Genomic DNA, 15,127 nt, shown 5'->3' on the forward strand with positions numbered 1-15,127 from the left:
GCTTATGAAAATATCAGGCCTTCAGGTTAGGCCAAGATTTAAGCTTAAGATTAGAAGAAAAATAATACACACTGATACAGATTAGGGCAAGATTAAAGCTGCAGATTAGGGAAAATTCATGAAGAATAAGCAAATCATAAAAGACTGTGAGTTGAATACAAAGAAAGAGTCAGCATTCATTTTCAGCTTCTACTCAGAGAACTGAAGTAACTAAAAAAATGTAATTCATGAGAGTCAACAAAGAGAAGGAAAATGGGACAAGGGTTATGGAAGTAATTTGACTTTTCAGATGGCGAAAGTGAGCGTGCAATAAATAAAAGTGTAGAAGAAATTGAAATGAAACGCTACCAAAAGGGATCTCTACAGCGCAACGCAAAGTGAAGCCTTCTTCTCTGAAAGAAAGAACCGACTGGACCGATTTACGTCTTATTTGGTCTTTTTGGAGCGGTTCGCACCACAGACCAAGGAGATCGGTGCAACGGTTTTCCATGCTTTAAGCCCCATTACACTGCAATTATAGGATAAAAAATAATAAATAATAAATAAAAAAAAAGAAGTCGACTCCAAGTCAGGTTGCATGTGGTACAATCAATCTATTCAAACCGGAGGCAAGAAAAGGGGAAAATGACCTTTGAAATAGCAAAATCTTCAATTCAAATAAGATATGGCAACAAATATCAAGCAATTTACAAAACGAAAATAATAAAGATGAACAAATAGTCAGTTGCAAAAGTACAACGCGACGAGCTTCCAAGAGCAATTGCACGCATACTGCAGCCACAGGAGAAGAATTTACAGGGACAAATCTAGAAAGTTTGCAGCTTTATGAACATGGTATTGTATGTCAAGATTCTGTGGTGAAAAGCCGCTGAATCCATCCTTCGATTTGAAAGTCCCGCAGATGAGCTTAAAATCCATCATCATAGCATACCCGTTGAGGAATTTAAGATCTGCAAGAAGATAGAGTAATGCCCCCACAGAAAGCAGCAACTATTGCATACAGCAATACTACGATCAAGCATGTCATCAGAGCTCTGTAAAGATGGAAATATACGATTCTATGAGAAACATAGGTGCATTGAAGTGTCAAACTGACTTAAACCTCTACCAAATAACCAAAATACAGAAAAGTCAGACTTGTGACTACGTTCCTGCTTAGGTACTCATAACATCATCGGGTTTATTTCAATCATGAAACCAAAAAATTGATTGTTCAGTAAGCAACATAGTTAATTGTGATCTTTAAAAAACGGTATATCTCAATCCATACATATTACATACATTTTCATGACTATCATTATTCTTTAAGATCCCTGTGACTGTCATGCTACAAACTACATGGGCTGTTTGGAAAATATGCTTGAAAACAATTTTCTGTTTTTAAACACAAATAATAGCATTCGAAACCAAACTAAGCACAGGTCAACTGGAAATATGTGCACTTGACCAAGGGGTCAAGGTTCGAATCCTCCCACTCCACTTGTTGAACTAAAAATAAAAAAATAAAATAAAAAAAAAAAAAAAAAAAATAGCCATTCAAAAACCATGTTGGACAAAAGATTTCTGAAAACAGTTTCCAGAAGAAAAATAATACATAATGGAAATAATGCTGTGTAGCTGTTCTTGTTTTCTACCGTAGCTATTCAGACACCTTTTTATGAACATAAAAATATATTATTACTTACAAAAGTTTGGCATTTTTCATCCAAAGTGCTCGATGAAGTCGCTTAGACTGTTTCTTGAAATGAAATGCACCATCTTGCATTGTTGCAGTTTTATCAACAAGAAGTTCAATACGGTCACCTCTCTCCAATATTTTTTCAATATTATCCACCATAATTGTCCGTATCTGCAAAGCAGGTTTAAGTTTTTCAGAACAGAAAAGAAGCAGAGTGACATGGTATCAAAGCCAAAGGGCCAATGAGAAAAAGCATATGCAAATACAGAATAAAATATACGTAAGTGTGGTAACGAACCTGCCCATTCCTGGACACGATAATCAGTTTTAAGGGAAAATATGGCCTTCAGATCTGTTTGTGTAAACCTTTTCTTAACTATTCTGTTTTGAAATTTACCAAAGAGCTTTTAGAAAACTTCACTGAGGAGGAGGAAGAGATTATCTTATCCATTAGTTATTAATTATGTACTCATTAGTGAAATTTACCCTACACAAAATCTAAGGAACAAGGAAAATTACAGCATGAAAAAGTAATCTGGTGACGCTATGATGGGAACCAGAAATTGAAGTAGAACATTCATTCTTATAACAAAAAGAGAACACATGGATATGATATATAATAACATTTTGAGAGGTCCTTCGATCTCGCATTTACACAAGTATTTGTATTTCCTATGCCTAACCCCACATCCGCTCTATCTATGGTTAACACTATCAACCTCACTAAATATGACTAATATACACCTAATAACAATCTTAACCCAATTCTATCATTACCCCACCCTAAAATACGTCTTCTCAAGGTGTGGGTAATAGCACCTGAATCAAACAATTCCTTCCTCGTACCTTGCCAACAGTTTAAGAGCCCAATAGAGCAGCTAAACTAAAAATTCTGACTTCTTTTTCATCTTTTCTTTTCTTCTTCTTCCTTTTTTTTTTTTTTTTTTTTTTTTTTTTTTTTTTTTTTTTNTCACGACTACCTTTTGAAGAGCTTGCAGACATTCCATGGACAAGAACTAATTAAGATTGGCCTGGCCTGCATATCATGTAGTGTATAAGGAATTCCAAATCTCCCAAAAATGCTTGGTCCGGGAAGTAAGAAGCAGATTTGAATGTTTAAGGTTAAAAAATTTAAGATCACTTTTGAGTGCAGATCCAAAATTCCCTAGGCTAAATTGGTTCTATATCACAACATCAGACGACAAAGTTTCACTTCTTTTTGGCAAGCCATTTTATCAGCAACTGATCCTTCAAAGAATTTTATAATGATGCAAATGCATTACTTGGTTAGGAGCAACTCCAATTCAATGGCTGTGGAACTTTACATCATGTGATTGAAGTTAGAACTCAAACAGACAAGCCAATTGACAGAATAGAGAATGCTAAAGGGAAAGCATTGTTGTACTAGTATTGAAAGAAAATACACATTTAACAAAATTGTAAAATGTCTGATGCGCTCTTTAACAACCAGTTGCATGTCTGCCCTGTCTATGCTTACATTACTCCATACATACAAAATGTAACAACCCAGATCCACCGTTAGCAGATATTGTCCTCTTTGGGCTTCCCCTCAAAGCTTTAAAATGTGTCTGCTAGGGAAAGGTTTCCACACCCTTATAAATGGTGGTTTGTTCTCCTCCCCAACCAATGTGAGACATCACAATCCACCCCCTTCGGGGCCCAGCATCCTCGCTGGCACTCTTTCCTTCCTCCAATCAATGTGGGACCACCCCCAAATCCACCCCCTTTTGGGGTCTAGCGTCCTTATTGGCACACCGCCTCGTGTCTACTCCCCTTCGGGAAACAGCGAGAAGGCTGGTACATCGTTCGGTGTCTGGCTCTGATATTATTTGTAACGACCCAGATCCACCGCTAGCAGATATTGTCTTCTTTGGGCTTTCCCTTTCGGGCTTCCCTTCAAGGCTTTAAAACGCGTCTGCTAGGGGAAGTTTTTCACACCCTTATAAATGGTGGTTTGTTCTCCTCCCCAACCAATGTGGGACATCACACAAAACATGTCCCAGCCTAACTAAACCATCATTAAATCTCCCGAACAATCTCCCAAGCATATATGAAGTGTATGGGAGGCTAATTAATCCTATCATAAAACTACAGCAACAATTCTTAATGAACCTTCTGCCTACAGTGTATTTTTAAGCCCATCTGTGGACTTAGACTTTCCTTCTTAGAAAATATCAAACATGAGGAAAAAAGACCGAAGATAGCATTCCATCAAATGAAGCCCAATGATACGTGAGGAAAAGAGATTGGCACATTACCCATTTTCAACTAACTTTCCGTAAATTTTTGGTCCAGTAACCATTCCCAATTATGATGGAAGTGGAAATTTAAGAAAATTGTGTATTAAAGCTAAAAGAGAGTACTAATATGTTAACCTTCTCCCACCCCCAAACAAACTCACTCAATTTATAACCACTTAACTCTAATAAGCTTATTGAGTCTGACTAATAGAACCCTAGTAACGTTATCACAATCCTATGACATTAGCACTACAAATTTTGAGTAAACACGAAATGAACAAAGAATAATGTTTCAGAATATTAGTGAACTACCAAATTCTTTAGAAAGAAGAAGATGCGACTACCAGGCTTTGTTCACATATCAGGAAATCTCAAGCAAGAAGACGAAATATTTAAGCAAGGAGGAAATTTTGTTTGAGGAACAGCCACATCTTTGTTTGACAAATACCTCAAAGCATCCCCCTAAATTTAATTACTTAAATGAATGAAAGCATCAATATATGTCTTAACATTCTATGCAATCTTGCAATTCAGATATTTTAACTGCAGCCAGAATATAAGGCATGCTGTATTAGTAGAATTCTGTAGGGTAAAGACAAAGACTCCATCCACTCAAAGAACTACCGGCGTGGTGAATAAATTGTAGCATTCCCATAAAGTTGTATCTATGCAGGATAAAAACAATATACTTGCCTCATTTACTTCACCTCTAACACGGTTAAGGGTATCAGCACTAGGATTGCTGGAAAAAAACTCCATTTGTTGATGTAAGACTCTTGAAAATTCATCATTCATTGCATATGCAGGAGCATAATGGGCCACTCGACCATAATTTTTCATGAACCTCATATGGATATCCTCCAAATAAGAGAAAGGAATTCTCCCTGGAACAATAAACCAATAACTTCAAAACTAGAAAGGTCAAGGACCAACGATCTTGAAACCTGAAACGAGATCTAACGGACGATACCAACAAGTTGGATGTTGAAATCAATTAAGCAACTGATAACTGATAGTTGAAGAAGTTGCTTCAGAATTATTTTGGCATAAAATAGACTCATAAGAAGAGGGAAAAAAATCAATTAATACGTTCGTGAGAAGAGAAAATTGATTGAACATCGTCAGTTTCGGTTCCCCTCTCTCAATAAAACGTGCTTTGATAAGCAAAAAAAAAAAAAAAAAAAAAAAAAAAAAAAAAAGAAAAAGAACNCCCTATGCTCTGGATAGTCTCGAAATCTCATACATAGTAACTAGTAAGTTTCCAAAATAAGAAACCAATAACTTTCCCCTTTCTTTCGTATTTAAGAATCTGTTGACAGCAAATTGAAGGTAAACACAATTAATTAAATTATACGAAGCGATCCACTTCCTACAGCTAAACCTAGTGGCGCAACTTCGATCTCTCTATAAGTTGAAAGCATAGATATGCAGAACACCAACAATATCTAATATCTATTTCCCTCCGACTCAGACCAGTAAACAAGAGGCACAAAGGCAGAAATCGATAACAAAACAAGGAGAAATACTTACTTCCGAACGTATCGTTCGCCATACACAGGAAGGTGAGGCCATCGGATCTCAGAATGTGAAAGATGTAACGTTCCTGAGAGAAACAGAGCCTAGAATCTGCTTCATCCGGCAGCTTCTCGAGAATCCGCCGCGCGACAGCGCCAGTATTACCGGTAACAGCACTGAACTCCGCCAATATCACCGTACCTCGTGCCACCACCGCATACAGGATAGCCATTTCTTTCTGCTGATGGAACCGTCTGCTTCCACCTAGCGCCTGGAAGATTCAGAAGCTTTCCTTCCAACCTCCGCTAGGAGAATCAACGAACATTCAAAATCCTTCAAAACTTCGATCAAGAGAGGAAAGATTATCTACCCTGTACCAACTGTCGAAGAAGAAGAAGAAGAAGAAGAGAGTTCTTTGATTTGGCGGGGGACGAAAATTGGGGATTGATCGTCTTGTTTGCACGGCGGGTCCACTGCACTTACGATGTGGCATTCTCGTAAAAGTACCTACACGGGCACCGAATTTTATCGCTCTTTATTTACCTTTTTTTATTAAAAAAATATTTATTTTTCTCTCTAAATTTGTCGCCAAATCACATCCAAAATTTTTAACAAAAAAAAAAAAAAAAAAAAAAAAAAAAAAAAAAAAAAAAACNATTCAACCTAAAAATATTCATAATATTTGAAAAACTCCAAAAAAAATTTAACACTTCTTCATATAAATTTTAAAATATTCGACCGTAAACATGTTTTAATATTATTATTTTAGACTCAATCTATAAAAAAAAAATTAATTAATTAATTACTATTACTTTATTTCAAAAATATTTATGATATATGTATTTTTAAAAACAATAATAAAAATTACGAGCATTTTTCTATAATTTAACCATCTTTTAAAAAAAGTTGACATAAATTAAGGTCTATAATTATCTAAGATATTATCAATTATATACCATGATGTCACTGCATACATCAGCATCATGCCAAATTTATTATATTAAACATCATCCGTAAGATCATATAATTAACCATTGAATTAATAAATTAAAACAGGCATATTCCAAAAATAAAATGCATAATTTATTGACACGTGGAATTGGAAGAAATAAAATACATTTTGAACATATATTCATATATTCCAATTTTTTAAAAAATGGTATTGTTATTAAAAATAATAATAAATTTGAACGGCATCCGTTTGAATAAAGTTCCGTCTCCGGCCGACATGTCGTACGTCAGATCAGTTGCGACATTTTAATGGCCGCCGATCAAATGCTCGAAAGCTTCCCGACACCACGTAAACTCGGCACAAACTGAACTCATGTCGTAACTGCCAATTCATGTTGATTTTAGAATAATAATAATAATAATAATTAAAAAAAAAGTTAATTAAATTCGTAATTGTGTTACCTCGGGAGTGGGAATAGACGAGGAATTGGAATAATCGTCTTCAATGGCTTTATATTCGTTCATCTTCCACTTCGTCTTGGTTCCGGTGGGAGCTTTCCCTCTATAAAACACCATCGTTTTCTTAACTCCGATGACCCTATTATCGGAAGAGTAAACATAACTCGGCGATCCGGTGGCTTTCCAATAGCCAGATCCAGACGACGTCGTTCTATTCGGCCTCCCTCCCCTCGCTTCCCTCTCTTGTTGCTTGACAAAGAAAAACCACTGCTCACTGTCCCTCCGACACCGCTCCCCCGACCACCCTGAAACCCAAAACATAAAATTAATCAAACAACCGCCGCCGGCTGTTTATAATTACAGTTGAAAAATTACATACTGGAGAGATTGAACGGCTCAATGCTGTAAATGTCAACGACCGGAATGACGCGGTGGATGTCCTTGCGCCGCCCTTGGAGCTGGTTGTGCAAATAGAACGAAACCAGTTCCTCCTCCGTGGGGAAGAATCTAAACCCTGGGGTGATCTCCCGGTCCGCCAGTTCTTCCCCTGCCGTCCGATGAGCCTCATCCATTTTAAATTGTTGAATTTCTGCCGATGTTTCAGTCTTGGAGTTTTTCAAACCCCCAAATCTCTCTGTCTTTATATAGAGAGAGAGAAAGGGGGTTTCGCCGAGTGAAATTAGAAAAATCGGCACTTTCTCTGACTCGTTGTGTGCGTGGTTGGAAACTTTTGACACGGTTCTGCAAAGAACAATGGAAGAGGTCGTTTTTTTATCGATATTCTCTCTCCTACGTGGACATATCGTGCAGTGCGTACGGAAAGGTTTTTAAAACAATATTATTCGTAAAATAAATTATATAAATTTATTTTCATCCAATATATTAATAATTAAATTTTTCTATGGATATAAAGAATTGGTATTGTTTCTAAACTATTTTCTACTTTTATTTTACTTATTTTCAAAGAATAATCAAGTGCCTTGTAAGACTTGGTATTATTATATATGAATTATCCAACACCAAATGAAAAAGTTGTTAATTGTCAACATAATGGAAAAAAAGTATAAAAATAAAATTTCTTCCACGTTCACACACACACACACATATATACATATATACACACACGTACATATATATACACATACATATATTATATTTAAATATTTTTAATCTATTTAAAAAATATTCATAATATTAATATTCAAATTTTATAAATAAATAAAAAGTTTGAAAATGATTTATGACGTCAATATTTTTTTAAAACATTTTTTTTAAAAGGAAATGAAGGGTGTTGGGTGTTTTTTTTTTTTTTTTTAATATAATATTGACGTTTTTAAATTAAGAAATTGAAGAGAATAAATTGATATTAATATATAATTTACTGAATGAGTCGTAAAAGGAGATGAGGCGTAGAAAGCGCGGAACATGCGCGTAGACAACGTGGCGCGTGGTACGGGAACCGAGTGGAGGGAAGTAGGTCAGCTTATAGTTACTGAATAATTATTTTACAAAGTTCCATTGGGACCCTTTGTATATTGTTGCACGCGCCTAATCATTCCTTTTGAAAATTCTTCGGCCTCCATATACACACATACATACATACATACATACATACATACATACATACATACATACATACATACATACATACATACATACACATGGGTTAGCGACTCCCTCATGGGTCCCTTAACATTGTTGTCATTAAGGATAAGGTGACTATCGTGTTTGTCAACTGCTATATATCTATGCTAATCTTTGTCCTTATCTAAACAAATTCACGACTGAATACTAGTTAGAGATAACTGAATCGTTCCTACGTATTACTATGGCACTATAAAGTTCATACATTTTAGGGCACACGTCTATCTATACAAACTCGTAGTCATAAAACGATACATATGTGGATCCCACTATCTATACGTGTTAATTACTAAAAGTTTATGGGTGAGTCTTTAATAATATTCGCGATTATAGGAATCATTCTAATTCTCTACACAACTCACGAGCCATGGTTAAGACGAATTTAAATGAACATTGAATCATTAAGTGTATAAGGAGAATTTAAGCGAATAATTATCGTATTTGTTTTTAATTTTTTAAAAATTAATTTGTTATCTACTTTTGAATTGGCTAAACCTTGAAAATGATTAGATAGAACAAACGTGAAAGTTAAGCTAATTGAAATGTTTTACAGTAACGGTAATTAAAGTAATTAAAGGTTAAAAATATGATTTAACCTTTAATTACACACACATTAAAGAGACTAGTAGAATGCCAAGGACACGTGTACACATCTAAGGGATGCCAATAATGGGGAAGAAAGGAAAATAGTAGCTAGACGGCGCCAGCCCCCACTCAGGCGGCAGAGGAAGGTCGAAGGTCTTGGAAGAACCAAATTTCCTCGCCGCCGCCTTGCACTGTTCCCCGCCGTCGTTGTCGATCGACCGGCACCGGCACCCACTGCAAAACGCTAGCGGAGTGGAAGTGCCGTACACGTCGCCGGAACCCGACCCATCACCGACCCTCACGATTTCAGCGACCATGTCTTTTCTGGCGGCGTAGAGCTGGTTCCGACCACCGCCGAGCCTAGCCTCGCACTCGTCGGAAGGCAGCTCCGTCGCGAAACCACCATCTTTAGCCGTAGTGGCTGTCACCACCCTCCCTGCCTTCTCGCACTTCACCATCACCACGATCTCTGAGACCATGTCAGTGAAAAACAGAGCACCAAAATTTTATACCAAACCATCAAAATTACACACGAATTTCGTTAAATTTTCTTAATTAACGACACCTGAGAGATCATAGACGGCGTCGCAGTCGAGGCAGGACACCTTCCCTTTGAGAATGCGAGTGGTCGACGTCGAGGCCTCAACGCTCGCAGCCATCGCCGCCAAGAGACATGCTGTAACCAAGCTTGCAAGAGCCATGAAAACGCCCTGAATTTAGAGAAAGGTTGAGAATTTGCAGCCAATGGAAAATGGGTTTTGTAGAGAAGGTAAGAGACATAGAATGAGTGTTTAATGAAGGGCCCCAAAAGGGTTCGAGGGTAGTTGCTGTCAGTATAAGAGCCATCAATGGCTCGGAAAGAAACCAAATCCGTGAAGCAGGGGGCACCTCATTGGGCCAGAAACTCTCTGTTTTTCAACACAAAAGTGCATTAACTTTGGCGACACACTGCAGGGTACCTTTCTGGTGTCGTTGTAAATGCAATTACGACGTAATTAAATGAGTAGACGGAGAGTGTTGACGAAGAACATGAAAGAGTGGGAAAGGTGAAGAGAGTTAATGTCTTGCTGTCGAGGTGTCTGCAGAACAAGACAGAGAAGATATTAGCTTACTGCCTCAGGCCGCAGCAGCAGCAAGTTCTTAATTTTATCAACTCTCGAACTTGGGAACCCTTGCTGGCTGCTGGTTGGGGAGGCAACCAACCCATCTCCTCTTGGGAACCCTTCTCACAATCCACCCACCCACTCTCTCGAAGCTCGATGTCTTTGTTAGCACGCAGTCTGGTGATTGGCTCGAAGACTTGTTGGATTTTCCTTTTCGGGAAGCCTAAAGCAAAACCATGAAAACTTATGCTCAAAGTGGACAATATCATATCATTGTAGAGAGTTGTGTTCGTTTAACATAGTATCCGTTTAACATAGTATCAAAGTGGACAATATCATACCATTGTGGAGAGTTGTGTTCGTCTAACATAGTATCAGAGTCATGCCTTAAACTTAGTCATGCCAGGATTCCAAAAGAAAAAGAAGTCGACCCTCCTCGAAGGCATAGTAAAAAATGACAAAACTCCAAAGGAGTCAAAGTAGACAATATTATACAATTGTGGAGAGTCGTGTTCGTCTAACATGGTATCAGAGTCAACCCTCCTCGAAGGCATAGTAAAAAATGACAACTCCAAATGAATCAAACCTCGATTAAGGGGAGACATACTTTGTTCGAGAGAAGGTACTGGATGATGAAAGTCCCACATTAGCTAATTTAAGGAATGATCATGGGTAATCAAATAATACTCTCTTCATTAGTTTGAGCGGAGAGCCCAAAGCAAAGCAAAGCCATGAGAGTTTATGCTCTAAGTGGACAACATCATACCATTCTAGAGGGTCGTGTTCGTCTAACAATACTATTTATAACAACCTCACTCCACCTGGCCCATCTCCTCTTCTACGTCCTTGTAAGAAATGCTTTTTATAATCCATCCTCTTGAGACCCAATGTCTTTAAGTACACTATTTGGTGACGGACTTTTATACTATTTATAACAGCACAAGTCTACCAAACCCATTTCTTCTTCCACGTTTTTATAAGAAATGCTTATCATAATCCACCCTCCGAGCTTAACGTCCTCGCCAGCACACCGCCCAATGACTAGCTTTGATACCATTTGAAACAACTCAAATCTACCAACCCGAGCAAATATTGTGTGCTTTGACCAAACTCCTCTTTCAACTAAAATATTTGGAGGGAAATAATTTTTTTGGGAGTAGGTCAAAAGAATGAAATTTGGAGCTCTAAATTACAATAAATTGATGAATTTTAATTTTAATATTGAATGTATTTTGATTTACGTGTATTATTGTTATTTTTGTAATATATTTTAAATATAAATTTGCTCAATAAATTAGCCCGTCTTGATAAATAGCCCAATGAGTTGTTCTTAGCCAGGCCCAGCCCATTTTTTTCAAATCTAGACGACATGTCGTCCCTCTTTGTACGATCGTTTTACATAGAGATCCGGAAGAGAGAGAAAAAAAGGGCAAAATTGATGGACCGAAACCCTCAAGGCCTCAACACTGAAATTAATGGCGCGAAACATATTCGAGAACGATGAATATGGAACTGCAGAGGCCGCCTTTGAGAAAGATCAATCTTTATGCTGAAGAGCCAAAGAAGAACACTCCGAGGCATCGTTGAGGTAGAGAGTAGAGGAAGATGGAGAAAAAAGTTGGGGCTGAGATCGAAGAGCTTCCGAAGACTATAGTTCGCCGAGTGGTTAAAGAGAAGCTTTCTCAGTGCTCTCGGAACCAGGATATTTCCGTCAACAAAGACTCGCTTCTAGCCTTTTGCGAGAGCGCTCGGGTCTTCATTCATTACCTCTCCGCAACGTGAGTACCGCATCCTGCCTTTTTTTTTTTTATTTTTCTTTTTTGAATCCTGAATGAAATTCTATCGATTCTGATGTTCGAAATTAGGGTTCGTTGTTTCTCTTCTGTGTGCCTGAAGAACGAAAGCGAAAGAGATTAAAGTGATGAATCTCTTGTTGTTATAGCTCTAGGATTAAATAAATTGTTGTTATGTATTAGTTAATTTTTGCGTTCGTATTAACTGGTTGATCTCTAAGCAGGTCGAATGATATATGCAAGGAATCGAAGAGGCAGACGATAAAGGCGGAAGATGTATTGAAAGCTCTAGAAGATATGGAATTTCCGGAGTTGGTTAGGCCTCTTAAGGCTTCCCTCAATGGTATGTTACGTTCTAACCGCTTCGTTTACTTTTTTTTTCCCCGGAAAATCGTATCTCATTGGAGCATGAAATTGCAGGATTAATTGGAGAACTACGTTTTAATAGTTGTAGCTTTCTGAACATTCTTTGAAAGCTGAAAGATGATCTAATAGTTCTCTTTGACCTGTATTACAATTACGCATTATGTAAACACCTGAATTTAATTGGCGACGAAAATTTTCGTTTACACTCCTTTTGTTATTAATTGGTTGCTAGCATGGCCTTATTTTTATGTTCTTACATGATTTCGTTGCCTAAAATGTCTGGTATCGCTAGACTTTCAATCTCTATTTTGATAAATTTCGTTAACACTTCAGGAGTGTAAAATATTGCACAATTATTGTGCAAAGAGGGCGTTAACGTTATAAGAAAATTCTTATCAGTTCCTCAAACATCCAAGACGAGTCAGTTTGGCATTAGGATATGATAGAGTTCTCATGTGAAAGGTGGATACAAGTTACACATGAATGTTAAATGCAAGTCTGAAGGACTCTCTCGTTAGTTCCTTTAGTTGAATTGTTCATGTAGTATAAGAAGGCTGTAGGAATTCATCTCAATCTCCTTACCTAGTTTAGGGAAGAAATCAAGTGCTCCTTTGTTTTAGATAGAATTCCTATTCATTGAGTGGGGTATTGGTGAAAGTTTTTGCTGCATGACTCTTTCTACAATAGAACTCTTGCGACAAAAGAAAAGTGGATTTTTTGAAGTTCCCTCTTTAATTTCTATGAACTCTTGCTTGACATAAAAAAAGTATAATTAATCATTTACCTGAGGTTCTACTTGATTGAACTTCAAGTTGGGGGAATATAATTTAGAGTTCAAGTAACCCATGCATGCCTTTTATTAAAAAATTATGATTCAATTAGATTGAATAATTTTTCATTAAATAAATATTGAAGTGCTTATGAATCCTTGGAGGTTTTTGTTGGATCTATCTTTAGTTATGTTGTCTATTTCTATTAGTAGAAGTAATTACTTAGACCATTTTGAAAATTGGGTAAAGTGTGCAAGATTTTTATTTACTGGTGTGTAACCAGGCTCTACTAGTTCTTTTTCCGTGTAGTTTGATATGTAAGGACTGTTATGGAATCTGATTATACTTTATACTCTTGATATGAGAGATTGTATGAGATCCTTTATTAATGATTTATGTAGTGTTTTATGAAATGTTATACTGCAGTACGAGTTCAATGTGTAGATACTTTCTTTTCTCTTGATTATTAGGCAGGATGGGTAATTGTCATGCTACAGTATGCCTACTCTTTTCGGATAATATATATGAGCATAAGCTATTTTCCTATCTTGGACGACGAGTAATCGAGTCTTGAGCTAAGCCCTAGAAATCTTAGTGCCATAATGCCTTTAAAATCCTTCTAGCCATTATCTGACTGTTACGTCATTTGATATCTGTGGTTAATTTAATGTCAAACAAATGTTGAATTTATTGTACGAAGAAAGCACTTTTACTTTCCGCAGGCTATGATTTTCTATGGCATTTTCAAGCTTTTATCCAGGATGAGTATGAAAGAAAGCTAGTTGAACCTTTTTAATGATTTATTATGCAACCTTGGCTTGGCTGAATGTAGAATTCAGAAGTAAGAATGCTGGAAAGAAGGCAGCTGCGTCCAGGATAAAAGAAGCGAAAAAGAGGAAGATAGAAGAAGAGCCTACAGTTGAAGGTACTGATGGTGAAAGCAAAGATGATGTCGAAAATGACAATGACGATGACGATGACGATAACGATAAAGATGAAGATGAAGACGAAGACAAAGACGAAGTTGAGAATGGCGGCAGTGATGACTTAGAAACATGATGTATTTTGTACTTAAAATGAGGTTATTCCTCACTCAGTACGCATAAGATGGTTTACAAATCTTCTAGGACTAAATGTATATTTTTTCTGAGACTAATTTAGGTCGTATATTGTGAGCGGCAGCTGCACTTTTTGGCAAGTTCTGTATCTCTGTCCACATGGTAGTGAGAGAGGTTCCCATACCTTATCAAGTCCATTTGTTTTCTGGATTTTTCCCCATAGTTTTTCGAATGCCAGACATGAAAGGACATGTTCGTTTCTTAGTTTCTGACGTATAAAATCCACAAAATGTTGGTGCATTGGTACAGAAAACTCAACAATTATGAAATATTATTATTATTATTCCACCAATGGGATGGGATACGTATTCTTGAGACATGATCGGTATGTGTAACGGCTTAAGTCTACCGTTAGTGGATTGTTTTTGGGCTTTTCCTTTTGAACTTCTACCAAATTTTTTAAAAATGCGTATGGTAGGAAAATATTTTCACATCCTTCAAGTGTTTCGTTCTCCTCCCTCTCCAATCGACGTGGGATCTCACAATCCACTCCCTTTTGGGGGAAAGGTTTTCACACCCTTCAAAAGCGTTTCGTTCTCCTCCCTTTCCAACCGATGTGGGATCTCATAATCCGCTTCCCTTTAGGGCCCAACTCCTTGCTAGCACATTGCCTCATGTCCACCTCCCCTTCGGAGCACTTTGCTAGCACATTGCTCGGTGTCTGACTTTGATACCATTTGTAACGATGCAAGCTCACCATTAGCAAATATTGTCTTCTTTAAGCTTTCCCTCCCTTTCGGGCTCTCTCAAGATTTTTAAAATGCACCTGCTATGAAGAGATTTCACCTTTATAAATGATGTTTCATTTTACTCTCTAGTGGGTTCTCACACTTAATTGAAATTTAAATAGAAATCTTCGTTTTTTTATTAGGTAATTTACCTTG

The 15,127-nt window shown here is 37.1% G+C and overlaps 4 protein-coding genes across 4 annotated transcripts; 1 reads left to right on the top strand and 3 right to left on the bottom strand.

Moving 5' to 3' along the window:
* Window positions 1-607: 607 nt before the first annotated feature.
* Window positions 608-5,913, bottom strand: LOC111490771 (vesicle-associated membrane protein 714). Its single transcript, XM_023139374.1, has 4 exons — window positions 5,470-5,913; window positions 4,633-4,823; window positions 1,686-1,849; window positions 608-1,034 (listed from the first exon to the last, which is right to left on the bottom strand). The coding sequence occupies exons 1-4, from the start codon at window positions 5,684-5,686 to the stop codon at window positions 944-946; spliced, it is 663 nt and encodes a 220-aa protein (XP_022995142.1). The 5' UTR covers window positions 5,687-5,913; the 3' UTR covers window positions 608-943.
* A 584-nt stretch (window positions 5,914-6,497) lies between these two features.
* LOC111490775 (NAC domain-containing protein 90) lies at window positions 6,498-7,497 on the bottom strand. The gene is made up of 3 exons (XM_023139379.1): window positions 7,244-7,497; window positions 6,868-7,169; window positions 6,498-6,787 (listed from the first exon to the last, which is right to left on the bottom strand). Exons 1-3 carry the CDS (start codon window positions 7,434-7,436, stop codon window positions 6,698-6,700), a joined length of 585 nt encoding a protein of 194 aa, XP_022995147.1. The 5' UTR covers window positions 7,437-7,497; the 3' UTR covers window positions 6,498-6,697.
* Window positions 7,498-9,018: 1,521 nt separating this feature from the next.
* Window positions 9,019-10,003, bottom strand: LOC111490782. Its single transcript, XM_023139392.1, has 2 exons — window positions 9,659-10,003; window positions 9,019-9,562 (listed from the first exon to the last, which is right to left on the bottom strand). The coding sequence occupies exons 1-2, from the start codon at window positions 9,792-9,794 to the stop codon at window positions 9,162-9,164; spliced, it is 537 nt and encodes a 178-aa protein (XP_022995160.1). The 5' UTR covers window positions 9,795-10,003; the 3' UTR covers window positions 9,019-9,161.
* A 1,609-nt stretch (window positions 10,004-11,612) lies between these two features.
* On the top strand, window positions 11,613-14,483 carry LOC111490783 (DNA polymerase epsilon subunit 3). The gene is made up of 3 exons (XM_023139393.1): window positions 11,613-11,974; window positions 12,214-12,332; window positions 13,958-14,483. The coding sequence occupies exons 1-3, from the start codon at window positions 11,802-11,804 to the stop codon at window positions 14,182-14,184; spliced, it is 519 nt and encodes a 172-aa protein (XP_022995161.1). The 5' UTR covers window positions 11,613-11,801; the 3' UTR covers window positions 14,185-14,483.
* The last annotated feature ends 644 nt before the right edge of the window (window positions 14,484-15,127 follow it).

The sequence above is a fragment of the Cucurbita maxima genome, unplaced genomic scaffold (assembly GCF_002738345.1).
Source record: "Cucurbita maxima cultivar Rimu unplaced genomic scaffold, Cmax_1.0 Cma_Scf00016, whole genome shotgun sequence".
In the NCBI taxonomy this organism is placed as follows: domain Eukaryota; kingdom Viridiplantae; phylum Streptophyta; class Magnoliopsida; order Cucurbitales; family Cucurbitaceae; genus Cucurbita; species Cucurbita maxima.